Source organism: Coffea arabica, chromosome 5e (assembly GCF_036785885.1).
Source record: "Coffea arabica cultivar ET-39 chromosome 5e, Coffea Arabica ET-39 HiFi, whole genome shotgun sequence".
In the NCBI taxonomy this organism is placed as follows: Eukaryota; Viridiplantae; Streptophyta; class Magnoliopsida; order Gentianales; family Rubiaceae; genus Coffea; species Coffea arabica.
The window spans coordinates 46887324-46905284 of record NC_092318.1 but is presented as its reverse complement, the minus strand read 5'-3'; the positions used below and the strand labels follow the sequence as shown (position 1 = coordinate 46905284).

General features: G+C 36.3%; 2 protein-coding genes across 2 annotated transcripts; both read right to left on the bottom strand.

Annotated features, from left to right (window-relative positions):
* Window positions 1–2280: 2280 nt before the first annotated feature.
* LOC113687904 (ethylene-responsive transcription factor ERF054-like) lies at window positions 2281–5146 on the bottom strand. The gene has a single exon (XM_027205433.2). The coding sequence runs from the start codon at window positions 4617–4619 to the stop codon at window positions 3138–3140; it is 1482 nt and encodes a 493-aa protein (XP_027061234.1). The 5' UTR covers window positions 4620–5146; the 3' UTR covers window positions 2281–3137.
* Window positions 5147–13930: 8784 nt separating this feature from the next.
* On the bottom strand, window positions 13931–17612 carry LOC113743698 (uncharacterized). The gene is made up of 6 exons (XM_027271764.2): window positions 17082–17612; window positions 16813–16945; window positions 16159–16262; window positions 15859–16036; window positions 15616–15747; window positions 13931–15523 (listed from the first exon to the last, which is right to left on the bottom strand). Exons 1-6 carry the CDS (start codon window positions 17120–17122, stop codon window positions 14132–14134), a joined length of 1980 nt encoding a protein of 659 aa, XP_027127565.1. The 5' UTR covers window positions 17123–17612; the 3' UTR covers window positions 13931–14131.
* Window positions 17613–17961: the final 349 nt, after the last annotated feature.

Sequence of the window (17961 nt, the reverse complement as noted above, 5' to 3'; positions counted from 1 at the left end):
TTTCCTTCAGGCAATAAGCCAAGATTATTATTGTTTTTTTCAATAGAAAATATCATTTGGGTCAATAAATCTGCAGTAACGGCAGAAATACATCAAATCAAACATGATACAGACACATACAGACGTGAAATCAATAGATACAACAGATTCAAAAAATCAATACAAATAATGATGAGTTCCAACAAATCTTGGCAATAAGATAAGATTTGACCCTCATAATTATCATTGCAACTCACCATTTTCCCATTTCCTTTGAATTACAAAAATGATGTACTAAAAAGAAAAGAAAGAAAGAAATGGAAGGATTACCATATTTACTACAATCCAGCCATTCATGAATTTTTTAACTAGCAGCCTTACCATGACATCAAAATGTTGGGCGTGGTTTAAGGATTAGGTAAATGGTGGTGGGGACCAAGCTAATAAGATGGATTATGGCTGTCTTAGGCTCTTAGCACAAAGATTAGATATTTTACTTTTTTAATTAATTATACTAATTATTAACCATATCATTTTCTCGTCACCTAGTGCACTGCCGTCACAACCAAGAAAGCCAGAGATGATATCATGGGCCGGCAAACTGGGCCCACTAAATTCAAATTATATATTTTGTCAATCACCCCATCTTAGAGGATTAATTAAGAGATTTGTTTAAGTGCTATACTTAATTAAGAAACGCATGCTTATTAACTACTATGTCGTTTGTGCATGGCCACCCATTGTTATTCCAAGACTCAATATAATTTTGGGTCTGATAAGTTATGCTCAAGGGATAGGAAGATTCCCCAAAGAAGAAGCATCTTTATAACAAGATAAAAGGAGCATTTTGAGATTCTATTCTTGTGCTTTTCAGCATTGATGTGTCAAGTGTGTGTGTGTGTGTAAAATATCATTTCAAACTTCTAAATTTATGGCTAATTTGGGAATGTAGGGTGATAGTATTAAGTGTAAATTTTCTTGGATGGTATATGCAGATATTAATTTTGCACTTGCAAAGATAGAATTTATTTTGAACCTAGATAATTTGAAAGTATGAATAAATGAAGCTGTAATCATAGTTTTTTTTTTTTTGAAAAAGTAAAAGAGGTTGTATTAATTAGATTGCTGGATATCGTCCAGCACCAACTGTTTGGCAAAAGCCGGGGGAAGTTCCAGAGAGATTCAGAGAGACTGGAAGATCTAGCAAACTGTGCTAAACTATGCGCAACCCTATTTGCTTCTCTAGGAGTCCAGACCACGTTCAACATGGGTAGATTGAGCAAGGAAAGACGGATGTCCTCTATAACAGTGCCGAGGTCAGAGAGAATCTCATCTGAGCTACAAATTTGCTTAACCACTGAGGACGCGTCCCCCTCAAGTATGAAGCTTGGAATCATCAAAGTTCTAGCCAGCGATACCGCCTCCCTTGCAGCAAGAGCCTCTGCCAGGTCTGCACTAGTTTGGATTGGGATTCTCCTGGATAAGCCGGCAATAAACTGGCCCTCACAGTCACAAATAACCACACCAATCCCAACAAGACGGTGAATAGTGGATACTGAGGCATCAAAGTTGACTTTGAAGTGGGGGGCGCGCGGCGGAGTCCAAAGGGAAGCTGTAATCATAGTTAGTGTCTCATATCCTTGATGGATCAAGACAATCAAGTACCAATTTTTTGTTACCTTCATAAAGACTAATACCCAATCTTGAAAGGTCAAATATGGTTAAAGAAGATGAATGTCAAAATGTTGAATTTAAGTGTCATGTATTGCCAAGGCCATCTTGTATCTAACAACTAGAAATAGAAATGTGTGCCAAAGTAAAAATTGGTATGCACATTTCTTCCTCGCTATTGGCTAAATTGCACTATAACAAGATAAAGTTACATTTTTATTGTTTTATGGATTAATCTTTTCCTACACGCACAGTGTATACACTGTCAGCGTTGAATGAATGATAACTATGCAAATTTTTAATTTGAAATTTAACTTTTTCACACATATCATGAATTAAACGATGATAATGTGTACACTAACCGTATATAAGATTTACTCTTGTTTTATTCGTAGTTGATGCAAAGGTTGCTAATTTTGGTAAAGCTCCCATGAGAGAGTTTTTGGCGTTTTTAAGGCCCTAAAGAGACAACTGTGTCATGGAATAGTAGTTTTTCTTTTCTTAAAAAAAAAAATTTACATGCAGGTGTAGAATTCATGATAAACCATGGCAAACTTAACCTCTAGTGCTCGTACAATGGAATAAAATACTAAAACAGGTAGTCAAAAGTATGACAAGGAAAACAAGAGATGAGAAAGAAACTGCAAGCTGCTCTAATAATGTCAGCATAATAGGAAATGCAGAATTACAACCATAATATGATAATATCATAACACACACCTAGAGAAAATGTACACTAACTTCTCTAATTTCCCATCCTCACAGATCAAAAGTTCGTGAGGAATGGATGTAAGGAGGGAAAAAAAACTGTCCCCCTTTTGCTGGTTTCTAGGCTGCTGAATGAAACATCCATCACCAGAAAATTACCAATAGATAGAACATTAATATGTTCTACATAGAATCGTAGCATGACATGTTCTAAGGAATAGCATTGACATGAACAAAACAGCATTACTCTTTGCACAACGAAGTAATTAAGGCACTGATCAATTTGCCACTGCAGAAGGAGGGCCTATAATATGCAGCCCTTTCTTTGCTGACTGGTGAGGAGGAGACAGGATGGCTGGGTTTGTACGAGAAAGTGAAAAAGAGGTTAAAGGCCAATATGGAAAAAGAAAGAAAGCAAGCAGAATGAATTCCAGAGGTTGTTCTGCAAAAATTCAGCAACCTGAGGATGGAGTGGTGGAAAAGAGACGAGGAAGAATTTGTAGTCAAAGGACATGATTAGGAATTCGAAAAAAGAAAAAAAAAGGAAAGAAAGGGAAAAAAAAAGTGAAGGATCTAAGGAGTCATAGCATGTATCACGTGTGTGACCAGAAAAAGGAAAAGAAGAATTGAGGAGATTGTCTAAAACTGCACTCCTACTAGAAAGAATTTTGAGGAGAAGAGGGAAAGGAATGCAAATTTTGTGCCTGTGTCCATGCATGTCTGAGTGCAAGTGGGATGACTAGTTTGAGCCTAATGCTGCAGATTCTGAGTTAAAAGTTTCACTCTCGATCCTTCCAAAAGAAGGGTCTCACTGGATATGAAGTCGAAGAAGATGAAGCAGCATTATCAAGCTGCCTCTGAGAATCAGAATCATGAGAACTTTGTTGATGAAGGTTGACAAAGGGAAGATCAGGAGGTAACATGAGATTATTGGACGAATCCAAATCATCCCAAACTGGACTACCTGGACCCCAACCTGCTGGTATTGAATTGAACCAAGCGTCAGCCATTTCACCCCAAACTAACTCAGATGACTGTGGATGTAATGCACCTTCAGCTGCAGCAGAACTGCTCTCTGCAAAGGCTGGAACTTCATCGCTAGCCGTAACTTCGCTCGATCCCAGCCCAGAGTCATCATCAGGATTATCTCCCATTAATGCAGCTGCTGGCAGCTCTGGGATGTACACATCCATATTAAGCCCTTCAGGAGCTTGATCAGGCTGCTGTGGCTGATCCCCGCTTCTTGATGCCGAATTGTCATGGGGAGTTGGAGGGTCCGAGGCTGATGAATCCGGTCCTGCTACAGATGATGATTCTGCCTTCTCTTTACCAAGGAAGAGTTCAGGAAAATTGAGCCTAGCATTCTCCCCTCTCAACTTAAACGCCTCGCGATCGTAGGCCAAGGCTGCATCCTCAGCTGTGTCAAATGTGCCTAGCCAAAGACGAGTCCTGTTTCGAGGGAGACGAATTTCGGCTACCCATTTGCCCCAATGCCTCTGCCTAACACCTCTGTACAGCTTTGTGGTGTTAATTGGCTGGATTGGGGGCCTGAACAATGTCCTGGGCTCCTGCCCCTGCCCCAACCTATTCATCATCATCATCCTTCCTCTAGGACTTAATGCATCACTCCAATACTGCAAAAGCTGCTGCTGTTGATGTTGTGAACCTGCTGCCACATCCCCTGCAAAATAAGGTGGGAATGCAAAACCCTGCTGCTGCTGCTGCTGATGGTGGTGGTAATGAGGAGCAAACGAGATCATTTGCTGCTCATTTTGCTGCAATGGACGAAACAGAGGAACTGTATTCTGTTGATTTCTATCAAATGTATGTGCTCTTAAATGCTGTAGACTTTCCAAAGATTGTTGAGTTCCATCAAAGGCAAATGGAAAAACATGCCTTGAAGAGGAAGAAGAAGGAGAAGGAGAAGGAAAAGCTAATGGATTTGATCCCCTGCTGTCATAAGGAGGTGTAAGGGAAAGAGGAGGTTGCGAAGTTTGTTGAGCTAAAGAAGAGGAGGATTGATGGAAAGGGTCTTGGCGTTCAGGACTTTTGATCTTCTTGAAAGGCCTATTTTCCATGGAAGCTTCATCAAAAACTGGCCTCCACTGTTGCTGCCTTTCCAAGCTTAAATCAAATTCCCTGATGCCTTGACCTCTTCTATCTCTATCCCACTCCTTTCCAGCCAAGTGTTGTGATTCTTCCACATACTTCTTTGATTTCCCACTGTTTTTAGGTGAAGCCATTGACACAAAAATGTTCATCCAACGGCCCAAAAAAAAAGGGATAAGAAGATTATAACCAGCCGCTCGCTCTCTTAGTATACTATATTCCCCTGCTAATATTAAAGAAAAACAGGGGAAGCAGAGTATTTGAGATGGATCACCCAATCAAAGAAACCAAAATTAGAACGAAAAAAAGAAGGCTGAAAGATTGGATTTTGTTAGCAACCCGAGTGATATATCTGATCAATCTTCAAAACCCAGATTTTAACTTTGGGAAAAAAATCGAAAATATAGAAAAACTAGAACCACACATTTCAAGAAAACCCAGAGGAAAACGGCCTAAACAATTCATTTCTTGAGCAATCCATCCCAAATCTCTTACAGAAAGAAAAGAACACACTTGTATGAGAGAGCGAGCGGCCTCAAGGAGACCCAAATAAAAATCTAAATGCGTTTTTGTGGGTTTGTGAATGGGAAAAATTTTGAATATGAGGAGAGAATCAGAGGGTGGCTGGAAAAAGCAGGGGATATTTTTTCTGAGAGTCTTGTGTGCAGAGTAAAAGCTAGGGAGTTTGGGAGGTGGGTTTATAAGAGGCCAGAAAAAGATTTGGTCCTGTAGAAGCATCCTGGTTGATCACTTCCTTCTAAATTTTTGGTCCCACACGGACTTTCTTCTTTCTACTGCCGTTGCCTTTACTCTTAACCTTGTCTGTCTTTGGTGAAATAAATTATTTAAAGGATTACATTTTGATAGATTCTAGCATATTTACCTTTCTGTCCAAGATAGAATTCGTTAGATTTTGATTCATTACAGAAATCAACAGAGAGCCTAGACCAAAAATATATATATTCTCTTACTAAATAATAAGAAGATATGAAGTCCCTATCTATCCGTTTATATATATTTTTTTTAGAGCGATTTGATGTATATGAAGTAAAAGATAATTTTAGAGGGTAATTTTGAAAGTGACGTAGAGATTTGATGTATATAAAATAAAAGGTGATTGAAAAATGCACTTGTTTGTATTTTTCTGGAGCGATTTGATGTATATGAAGTAAAAGGTAATTCTGGACGGTAATTTTGAAAGTGATGTAGCGATTTAATGTATATGAGATAAAAGGTGATTGAAAAATGCACTCGTGAAAAATGTAAAAATTGTAATCCAAGCAAGATTTTCATCTAAAGAATTTAATTGACTAGTTTGAAGTAACCAAAATGTAGAGCAACATAGTTGGTTTGCAACACAAATGCTTTTTATCAAGCTTAGCTAATAAATGTTGAGAGACGTATATGTATCTTCCTGCTGACCTTCTTTGTATGTGAATGCTACTGGAATATATAATCAGATACGCTAGTCAGTTCAAAACTCTGGACAACTTCCTCCTAGGCCTTAATTTATTTACATGAGAAAAGCTACATATGAATGACTAACCTTTCTGTTCCTTAGATAAGATTAACAAAGTTACACACTCAAATATTATATTCCAGACAAATAGTATATACTTTTGTTCTCGACTATATCTTTCTTGTATTATTTTAGGACTTTGAGGATGGAGTGGCTCTAATATGCACCACTAATCGCAGGTTATGTAATAAACATCACCAGAGGGTATGGATTACCGAAGAAGGAGCCCATTGGGTTAGCATTGGCCGCCAACAATAAACCAGTTCTACGTGTCCGTCCTGAACAGTGTAATATTTTTTAAATAAAGTATAATTCTACGTAAAGTATTTATAAAATTTTACAATAAAGACGTAATTATGATGCATACGACTTACATAAACAATAATAACATTATATCATACTTCTATTGTAAAAATGTACAAACAGTTCACTTAGAATTACAAAATGTTCAAAACCTGCTCGCACACCTTCATATAGGTCGTCCGTACACTAATGTGGCAGGTTGTAATTGGTCTTGTATAAAATAAGGGTTGTATTTTGACTATTTTCTCTATACTAGGGATTACTCTAACTAGTTTCCATTGGAAATCTACGATTTTAATGCCCCAATGAGAATGGTCAAAATCAGGCACGCAAACACAACTAAAGAAGCATGCACATGCTATCTCATTGTCATTGACACCGTCTTATTCCAATGACGGTCCAAATTTGTTTTCGTTCACGCTATGACTCAGCCTCGCCACCCCAATTATGCAATTCTCCAATTGCATTTTAACAACTGTTTTTGACCAATTTTGGAGTTCCACCCTGTCCAGTTTGAGAACAAGTTCTTCTTATATTCGAACTCCCGAGATCCAATTAATGGACGATCGCCTATGTCATGAAATAGTCATCTAGTGTGTCTTCTTCTTATCATTTTGTAGACTAATTGCCAAGAAAATGCGTCCCATCATGCCAAAGAGTGGTTGTTTGGTGCATGATAATTCATGGTTGGTGGTAACATGTTGGCTCATCTCTCTCTCCTTTCATTTTTTTGCCTATCTTCATAGTGAATTCTTCGATATCTTAGAGTTCTCAGGCCAGCATTATTAACTCTAATTAATCAGATTCTTCAATCTGACCAAGAACTAGTTTATGCCATATCAGTTCATCTGTAAAACTAGCTGATCAACAGATTCATCAAAATTGGTCATGGGTTCTTCTTTCTTTCCTGTAAATGGTGAAGAATACTTAAAAAAGGATAAATATTCGAAACCCTTAAACGAGAGATTGATCCCCAAGCTATAATATCCCATTATATAAATAGCTAGAGTATACCCACCCACCATCCGGCTCGAAAAACAGTGCCAAGAATCTCATGAGCAACTAGAAAACAAAATATAATTAGTACTCGAACCCTTTTGATAGTACCCTTTTGATAACATCCGACCTCAGTCATCCTTTTCGCTTTTAGCTGTTCATTTGTCTTCGATCCAGGTTGAATACGTGCAGCTGAACATTTTCATTTAGTCCTATAGTTTTATTATTACCATTTTGACGCTTTAGATTTCGTACTTTCGATGTGAATTTTCTTTGCTTTTCACGCTGTCCAGCCTTCGTCCAAGTGTTTTGTGAAGGCCATTTGTGTTCATAGTTCCTACACTTAGATAAAACGCAGTACAAAAGAGCAGAACACGTGTTAATAAATTATCAATTTGCCTTAGCAAATGGACATACAAAAGACTACACTTGAGAACCAGCTGAGAATTATCTCGACCAAGTGTGAATAAAATATGTACCACCTGGATGAGATTCCTTTATAATGGATTGGAGAATGGAGTACGAGGTTCATCACCTCTAAGATTAGATTAATGACCTTTATTTGTTAGAGACCTTAGATATCAGTACATGTAAATGGCTTTCTACCCTAATTTTTTTTTTTTTTTAAAAAAAAGAAAAAATATGCAGAAACTGGCTCTAGCTTTACATGCTTATTTATAGTCAAGGGGGCAAATATTTTTGGCTCTAGTCATTTGGATGTTTGATGACTTTTATGATCAAGTTCCTGTACTATATATACTAGGAGAGTCGTGTAGCATAACCTAAGATTTTCCACGTTTTGATAGCTCATATGTATGAAGGTAGTATTATTTTGACTTCTTCAATGCAAATTCACATGGACAAGGATTTGTTGTTTTTCTCATTTTTTTTGGTAAATGTAGTTTTCTAATTGATACTCATTCTAGCTAAACAATTACAACTGGGCAATTAATCCCTATGAAAATGGATGCTTAATTTGTCATCCACTTAATTAAGAATAGATTCATGGAAACCTAGGACATCAACTTCATGAATAGTTTAATTTCTAAATCTACCTTTGCCCTTCTTCCCTACTCAGCCCCCAATACAAAAAGTATAAACAATCAAAGCGAGTGAACCCCAATTGGGTTTTCTTTTTCCTTTTTTCTTTTGTAAAGTCTATAGTACTGCAGTTGGATTTCTAGTGCTGTTTATGAAGATTTTTACTTAGGAGTGTAAAGAGCACTAGGGCAGAACTTGCTTTCGAAGTCGTCCATTTGGATAAAAACCCTTTTTAAGTATGCATTTGTTTAGTAGCTTCAAAAGCAGTATTGACATCCCATTCTCCCAAATTTCTTTAATGTGTAAACAATTGGGAAATCAAGAAAAAAAATCAATGTATGAGAAGGTATAAGGTGCGTCTACATCGAATGCCCTTCTTTATTCCAGATAAGCCCATACAGATTTTTCTATATGATTTTCTTTCTTCTAAGATAAGCATTTTATTTGATAAGTCGACTCCTTGGTTCTTTTTAATGTCAATGATTTGTATGAGACTGATTTTCTTCTTTGGTTCATGAAGCTCATTGTGATTGGTACCTTTCCATAATGATCTAAACTCCAAACTTTTCTAATGCATTTTGAGGAAATATCTTGCACAGTGCATAAACGAGATGTCAATATAATACATTCCCTGAATCATAGGTCCAATATTCTGCTTCTAAAGTGGATGACTGTATGAACAATTTCGGACTTGAACCAATTAATCGAACACGGTATTCTTCTTTTTCTTCTTCCTTATCGCTTCTTTTACTTCAATCCAAAAGATTTTAAAGAAGAATTAATGATTGAACTACTTAGAAACATGTTAAGCTTCACAATACCTCTTTAAATGTATATATTAAAAAAAAAATACAAAAAGGACCTCTTACAATAAAATCTTTGGAACTTGAAAAAATGCATTTTTCGTTGTCCAAAAAATGGCTAGTTAAAAAACTCTTGATCATTTTTTCTCTGCATATAGATGCCTTCAAGTAATTGAACAACAGAGAGCCAACTTCACAAGTTGACTCAATTACTAAGAACGAATCACTTCCTCATAACAAAAGTCATGTGTTCGAATCATACTCCTAATATGAGAATTACATAAACAGGCAATTTGTAAGAAATTCTATAAACGACTTATAGTCCCACTTAACAATTTGTAAGAACCCTCGATCTATAGTCCTAAGAGCATGTCCAGACCTATAATAGTGATTGAAATCGAATCCATCCAAATCTTTTTCTACCAAAAAAACAAACAGTGAAATCATCTAGAGGCCTTCTTTTGTTTTTCCTTTTTGTTCTTTTGGTAAACAGTATAGAGGCTTAAATATGTGTACAGTAGCAACAATAATCATAGAGGTTATACACGTTAGAGTTCAACTTTCGGTGGCAAAATCAAAATGGTCAGTTCTGTTGTCTTTTAAATACGTACCAACAAAGTCAACCACCATAACGGTGTCTGTGGGGGTCGGTGGGAATCGGCACATTTCGGGGGTCCACCGGTCATTCAACTCATCATTTTTCACTTGTTTATTCTTCGGTTCTATCAGGAATCCAAGACCCCACGATACACATATTCAAATGCATTCCCATACACATACAAAAAGCCATTCTGCTTTGCTCCTCTTTACAAAATATCAACACCAAACTCGTGCACAAAAATTTTGATCTGTACCTAATTCTAGTACTATATATATATGTTGGGGCCAGATTTTCCGTAAGATTTGTCAATGGTTAAGCATTATTTATACAAATTAATTATTAAAGCATCATGTTTGACAAAAAATTAAAAATGGACCCGTTCTCGTCATAAACGTCAAGCAGATTGTATTTTTGAATTTCTAAATATTGAATTCTCTCTTAGAATCTAAAATACTTATTAAACTACATATCAAATTTATACGTTGGTTTTTTTCTTACATTATCAGACGATTATATTCGCATTTGGGCATAGAATTAATATGCTTAACATTTAGTTCTTTCATTACATTTTTCTCTAAAATAGTGAAATCATGTACTAAAAATGATTGCGTACACTAAAAATAATTAGTGTTGTTTTGAATCTCAAATGTGAGAGCCAAAACCCTATTTTTTCACTTTGTTCAGCCCTGTTTGGATTATCAGTTTTCGTCGAAAAATTACGTCGTTTTTCGTGATCACATTTCCCTATTATCTTTTTTTCTCACATACATCAAATCGATACAATAATTTTTCCATGAAAAATCAAGAAAAATGAAATCCCTCAATCCCAATAAACATATAAACATGAAAGTTTTTCCTAGTGGAGCAAATTATAGAGTTTCCCTTTTGGTTGGTGACTTGAGGAAAGGACAAGTTTTTGCCATTCCCATATTGCTGCGGTAGCTCTGAAGAATGTCTATCAACATTGGGATGAAGAAACTACTGATTTTCCAACCAATCAATTTCCTTGTTGAGAAAAAAGTAAGAAAACATCTTTGCTTTTGACCCTTTTAAAATATTCAGCAACAAAAATCTACTTTGTCCTACATAATCATTATTCCCAGCATGCAATGAAAAAATCCCGCAGATAAGCAGCCTCTTAATATCTTTCTAGTAGTATGATCTGAAGCCCACAACACAATAATTCGTTTTTGGACGGCTTGCCGCATCATTAATGGATGGACTTTTCCTAGGTTATAAAAGCCCTTAAAAAATTTTCAAGTCATTTTCGAGCAGAACATCTTCTTATCGAGTTTTACAAGCGCAGACAATTCGAAAATTTTTATAACTTTTGCGAATGTGCAAACGACATAGTAACCATCAAGCAAGAAAAAGGAAATAAAAAATTAATTTCGATTACGTATTATAATTTGTCTTACCAAAAGAAAAGGAAGTAAAAAATTAATTTCGATTACGTATTATAATTTGTCTTTAGACGGCCCCTATATGTGGGATTTTGTCATAGAAGTCTCCAGAGGAAAACTTTGTTCGTATTAATTTAAGAGTAAATATACGCTGACAACGTATACATTATCACAGTGAAATTCATGATATATGTGTAAAAGTTGAGTTTTATATTTAAATTTTGTATAGTTATCGTTCATCCATCCATCACTGATAGAATATATACTATCAGTGTAGAAAAGATTAATCCTTAGTTTAAACTTTTTTGTCTTTATTTTTTTCATTTTATATGTTTTCTAGATTTTTTTTTAAAAAGTTTTACATTGCTTGAATGGCAAATTTGATTCCATCAAGGATGACACAGGTAGGACAGATGGAATTAATTATGACTTGTACATGCATTGGTAATTAATAAGAAGGCTCGTAGATAGAGATTGTGGAAATCTTTGTCAAATTTATGTCACTAGATTTATTCTTATCTTAGCAGAGAGCATCATATGCACTATTAATTTTGGATAAGAAACAAAAAGTAATGACTCATTAACCGGCAAATTAATACCGATTGGAATCCAGATAGTTGATCTTAGATTCCTAATCTTTATTCATGCCTATCCATCATACAATCAATTATTGAAACTTAAAAGTTAAGCTATTGCTAGTTTATCCAATGACTACACTTTCCAAAAAAATCTAGAAATAAATAAGAGTAAATTTTTTCTATACTGACAGTGTATACACTATCATCGTTGGATTCATGACACGTGTGCAAAAGTTAAATTTCAAATTCAAATTTTTCATAGTTGTCGTTCATCCAACGCTGATAGTATATACATCGTCAGTGTAAAAAAGATTAATTCAATAAATAAATGAATAAATAACCAATGAGTACCTTTCTAAAGATTTGTCTAATTTGCATGGCCTCAAAAGTTTACTACTACAACAGCAAGGGTAAGATTTAAATTACCTTGAAACATTTCTCTTTTTCCTAGTAATTTGATGTGTCACTTGCTTGGCATTCATAAGTATATGGAAAATTCTCTTATGTTTCTTTGACAAGTGATCCAATGGGGGGGGGGGTTTTCTTTTCTTGTGCTTTTGGCAAATAATGCTCTATCAATTATGTGACAACTTTCTTAAATGGGCTTGAGAGGACAAACATTGATAGCGGTAATAGAGAAAATAGAACCAAAAAGTATACCCATTTATCAGCTCTTTTTGTGCCACAAATCATTAAAGACCCCATCGACGTCAGAACACGCATAGATGTGTTGAGAATAGACTAAAAATATCACTCATATTCTTGGATTAGATCCGAGTTTTTTCAAAGCCCAAAAGTTAAATTTATTCCCTAATATTAGATTGGACGGAATTGTATTGTTGATAATCATTAGACATATGAAAAGTACCACATCTTCCATTGGAACAAGGCCAATCAAGTAATAAACAAATTGATGTTCTTAATAAGTTTCAATTTCCAAATTAGGTCTGTTTTGTAAATCCAATCAAACAAAGGCAACCCTGGCTTGTTTTTGATAGTTTGACCCTTCGCCTCACACTTTAAACCTTACAATTCCAAACATTTTAGGGTTAGCTAATCTTACTTAAACTCCACACGCGAAAATGTGCAACTCATTTGGGATGGAGCCTTGAACATTTAGGCAGGGAGTGAAAAAACAAATTATGCCTTTAATTTTTGGGAAAATAATTCAAAACGTTCCTTACATTTTGTCAAATAATTTTTTTTTTTTTGTTTTTCACTTTTAAAATGTTAACTTTACTTTCTAACAAATCCAAGTTAGCAAAATTTGATCCTATCTTGAGTCTCCAGCCACTTTTTGGCCTGAAATAACTACATGATCTATATGTAGTCATTTTTTTATGTACAAAAAGGTTAGATTTCATTTTTGTAGTGACAAAAATAAATATGAATTGGGTCAAATTGCTCTTTTTTAGGGACAAATCATATAGTTCAGATTAAATTCTACTTTTTTACGAGCAAAAATGAATATGAATCAAGTAATTTATTCAACTATAAATGAGACCTAACCTTTTTGCCCCTAAAAAATGACCATATGTAGTTCATGTGATAGATCCAAAATAAAAAGTAGTTGAAAATCTAGATTCGAACCAAATTTTACTGACTTATTTTTTAAGAGACGTAAAGTTACTATTTTAAAAGTGAAGAACAAAAAAAATTGATTTAATAAAATGTGAGGGACGTTTTGAACCATTTTCCTTTAATTTTTTTTTTTTAAGAAAACTGAAGTTTAGATTGGTAACATCGGATCCTTTCATCCATTATTTTTTGGGGCAAGGGTTTGACCGGAGAACAGGAGAGGGGGGAGAGGTTGGTGCCGATAGGGTAGACGAATTTGAACTCTGTACCTTCAAGTTTTGCACAGCCAAAAATTGCCCCACTAGTTTTCACACACTTTTTCATGGGTTTGGTTCAAGTATAATTGAGGTTTTCATATGGTTGTCCGGTTGCTGTATACTTTTATTCATGTTCAACTTAAGAGATTAATACAATTATGTGAATGTACACCAAATTCTGAAAGAAGAACAAAACAAATTGTACCAAACCTCAACTGGACTTGTTCCGATCTCATTTTTTATGATCTCGTCTTTGAGGATGGAACTCAACATCAATACTCCGCTTCTTGAGCCTAATACATGTGGGCCAAGAGAGAGCGGTTCAAATTGACAGCTTTAAGTGGGCTTTCGATGGCCCATCAATGCATGAAGCAGCTTACAGTCTAAAAAAACAAGACAAAATTTTGCACAGACAGCTCTTTGTTACAATCCGTTCGAGAAAAATGTCTCAATGGCTTGCTCTAATAGAACATTTAACATCAACCAACGTAAAGAATTGATGAAATTTGAATGCAAAATCTTGTCCAATCTTGACATATTATATACATCTGTTATTATGGCTCTCTCCAATATGTACCGTACTTCTCACTTCTGCAAATAGGCTTTCTTGAGTGCCATAAATTTAGCTGCTAATTCGTCATAATCCGGAAGCTTTGGATGAACATGCCGGTTTGAAGAGGACTCAGGGTGTTCAAATGGGAATGAATTTGATCGGAGCATGCTGTCAATGCCTGCATCTTTAGGCCTTTCAGGGGGCATAGTCATTGCTCTCGAGTAAGAGGGCTTCCCTTCTTTGCTTGTAAAAGGACTATTTGCTCCTGAGCTGGTGGAAATGACAAAAGGAGGACTTGTTGCATCTTCAGATTTGATTGTTGGCTGATTTAGAAGCATCCCTTTTTCGGCCTCTTTGATTTTCGGATTTTTACTGCAAGAGCAGTGACAATGGCAGAGCACGTACTGAATCTTTGGCTTCTGTGGTGAACAATTCCAGTCATCTTCGTCGTCACATGTGCGGAAATAACATGGATGTTGCAAGCTGCAGTTGTTGAGCATTTTGTTGTCGGAGCTGCATCTGCTGTCTGATTTGGTATGATCATCGTTGGACTCTATGAAATTGAAGCCACTTTTGACTTTGATGAAGGGTGAATGCATTGGGATTTCTTGTGCCTGGTATACTTTTTGCTGCCGCTTAATTGGAACCTTCTTCTGATCCTTTTTCTTATCACGGGATTTCTGGTAATAATTTGGCGAACGGCCGTATGATTCACCGTAGTAGATTGCACATTCAATGTCATTCATGCTGGTAGCATCTCCTGAAACTGACCTCCTCCTCTGTCTTTTACCAGAACCCATGTTCCTGCTCTGTCTGAAGCTTCTTGATGCTGCTCTCTCATTGTCAGAATCATATTGCTCTTGATCCGGAGCTTCATCATCTGGATTCTGTGTAATTCCTGTAACGGGGAGAGCAGATTGTTTGAACTTGAACAGTCTTTGATCCTGTAAGTTGCCCTCTTTGCTCAAAGGTGACTGGATTTCCTGAATGTCATCAAGATATATCATCTCCTTGGGCAATTGTCCTACAGAAGAAGATTCTACTACTGCACTCCGCTCCTCTTGTCCCACAGCAGAATCATGGACCACTATTGCCCCTTCCAACTGTTGAAAACTAGACATTTCAAATGCACACGGGCAAATTTTCCTTGCTGAACTGACTAGTCTCAGGTCTTTCTTATGGACAGTGGAATCCACTGTTTTTAGCAGAGTCTGCTGCAATACTACAGAATAGGTGGAAGGGAACGTAGTCATAGAGCTCACCAAAGAGGGAGATAGGTCCTTTATAGATTTTTTTACTGATGAGAAATCGACATATACAATCTTCCCTTCCTCTGTTGCATTAGACATCTGTAAATTGTGTCCTTCATTTTGCTCACGGATGGTTTCAGCACTGGGAAATGGATCACCACTGCTTTCATTCGCCTTCAATTAATGAGATAACACAAGTTACATACTGAAAATTGGTAATACACCCAAGAGAACATCAGTGCTATAGCACTGTGAAAACAACATACCAATTTCTGTTGCTTTTCAGAACTGTACTCGAGCAACAAAGGACCTGACTGAAGGGAACTTCCTAATATGTCTTTCACCAGGCTGCTCTTCACATCATCTGGTACTGATTTTATGCTTAATTTCTCTGCGATCTGCATTCAGAGACATGAATGTTATGTCCCGCACATTAAATCCATAAACAACATGGTAGCAGAAATAAATGAACCATACGGATTTATATCTGAAGTAATTCAAGGGCAAACCTGACGATTCACAAGATTTCCAGGAAGTAATTCAAGGGCAGAAGTTGCCAATCTCTGACCATACCATTCTCCAAAAAGCTTCCTGATCGATAGAAGCTCTGGTAGATCGCCAGATCTTACTCTTGCTGATGCAAATATAAGACTTGACACTGCTTCATTGATATCATTAGGACAGTCCCTGAACCCATGGAAAGTAAGCATCACGCATTTGCTGTTTCCTACTTCAGCTTGAATGCCAGGTCCAAAATACAAGAAGACATGAATTTACAGAACAAATCTTGCAATTGCTTATGAACATACCTGTTTCTCCGGATGTAAGATAAGTTAAGGATAATAAATTCACAGAATTGGTCCAGCAGATCATACGCTGCCACCTTACATTCATCTTTGAACAGCTGCTCTACCTGAAAATTTGTTAATAAAGAAAATGAAAATGGGAAGATCCGTTCTTAGGTTTATTCATGCATCTATTCCAAATTTGCCTGGAATTTAATGAAAAAGCACCTAATAACTCATGAAGCTGATCCTTAAACTCAGCGAACAGAGACACAAGGTTGAAGCCTAGGCTTGAACTGTTGAATACAATGCTTTTCTCTATTACTTGATATAAATTTTGTTCAAATTTGACTTCATAATTATGTGGTGAAACAAAAACTGAACTAATTTGCTTTATGTATCCTGCAGAAAAGATCCTTGCTTGCAACTATAACAGCATTATGACCACCAAGTAAGTTCATTAAATCTCTCCCAACAGAGCCGAGCAGGCTAACCGCGGAGGGAAAATATTGTTCATCTGTTTTAACTCAATCAGATTAACTCTTCACATAATTAATCATACCATGATCACTAGAACAGGGGCGATCACATAAGGCAGAGAAATCAAGATCAACAAGCCATAACGATGATTTTTTTTTTCAGAGATTGATTTTGGTGGATAGGCAAAGGTGATCATACCCTATCAAAGGCAGTTTGGGCATGGCCATGTTTGAGAAGCTCAGCCAAATCCTCCCTCGACTGCCTCACAATAGTACTTTGCTTGTTCTTGAGAATTTTGAGACGGCACTGAACCCTTCTGATCAATTTCTTGCTGCAAAAGAACCATCAAGAACTCCGTCTTAGTCATGATCATACATAACAAACACCAGTAACGAATACTACACTAAAAAAAAAGAAACTCATCCTGAATTAGCAAAAACTATTGATTAATACTAGTGTAGTAGTACCACTTAGAGGCTTTTCTCCATCCGAAAAGAATATCAAACATGTTTGATTAGACGTCCAAATAAGCCTGTTTTGGTTGATGCCGGTTAGAAAAGATGAAGAAGCAGCTGAGACCGATTACAACTAATTAATAGTGGGTGAATTTGAAGTACAAAAGGGCTGAGGGTGGATACGAAGAAGATGGCTTATTAATCTGCCAGCTGCCGAAAGCCGAATAAAGAACGGACAAGAGTTTAGACAGGAGCTAATATATGATCATGATTAGGATGAACTGAACTACTGCTACTCCTGAAGACAGTTGAATTCGATCTTCATGAGGCAGTTATTTCAGAAGTGGAAAAGGAGAAGTAGTGGGGTTGAAACTTGATATAAGCTAGGACTTTTGAGACTTGAGGTGGTAGGATAGTCGTCTCAACTCCTCCTAGGAAACTGCTCCACTACGACGCTGTAAGTGTTTGGAACAGTTATCAGAACTTGAGATACGCTAGGACTTTCCTTGTTCTGTTTTTCTTTTTGTTTTACGTTACCATATTATTGTTGAATTCGTTTTTTCCCTTGAGAAGAAAGTGGGCAATTCATGAACTTATAAACTTGATTTTGAGTATGATTGTACTACTTTTCAGTTGATAATTCTATGCTTTTTGAGCCCTTGAATGCGAAGAGAGGCCCACAATGTATACTTTTTTTTTTGTTTTTCTTTAAAAGTTGAGTAGTGCTAATTACTTTTGTGAGAATAAATGCTGCAGAATTTCTCACTTCTAGTGTTTCAATTAGTTTTGTGGAATATCTTACTCTTCAAGGAAGTCATATACACAGTTCAACTTTTCTTGGCCCTTTATTCCGACCAATAATAACAAGTATTATTTGTTGAAGCAAAGGGAA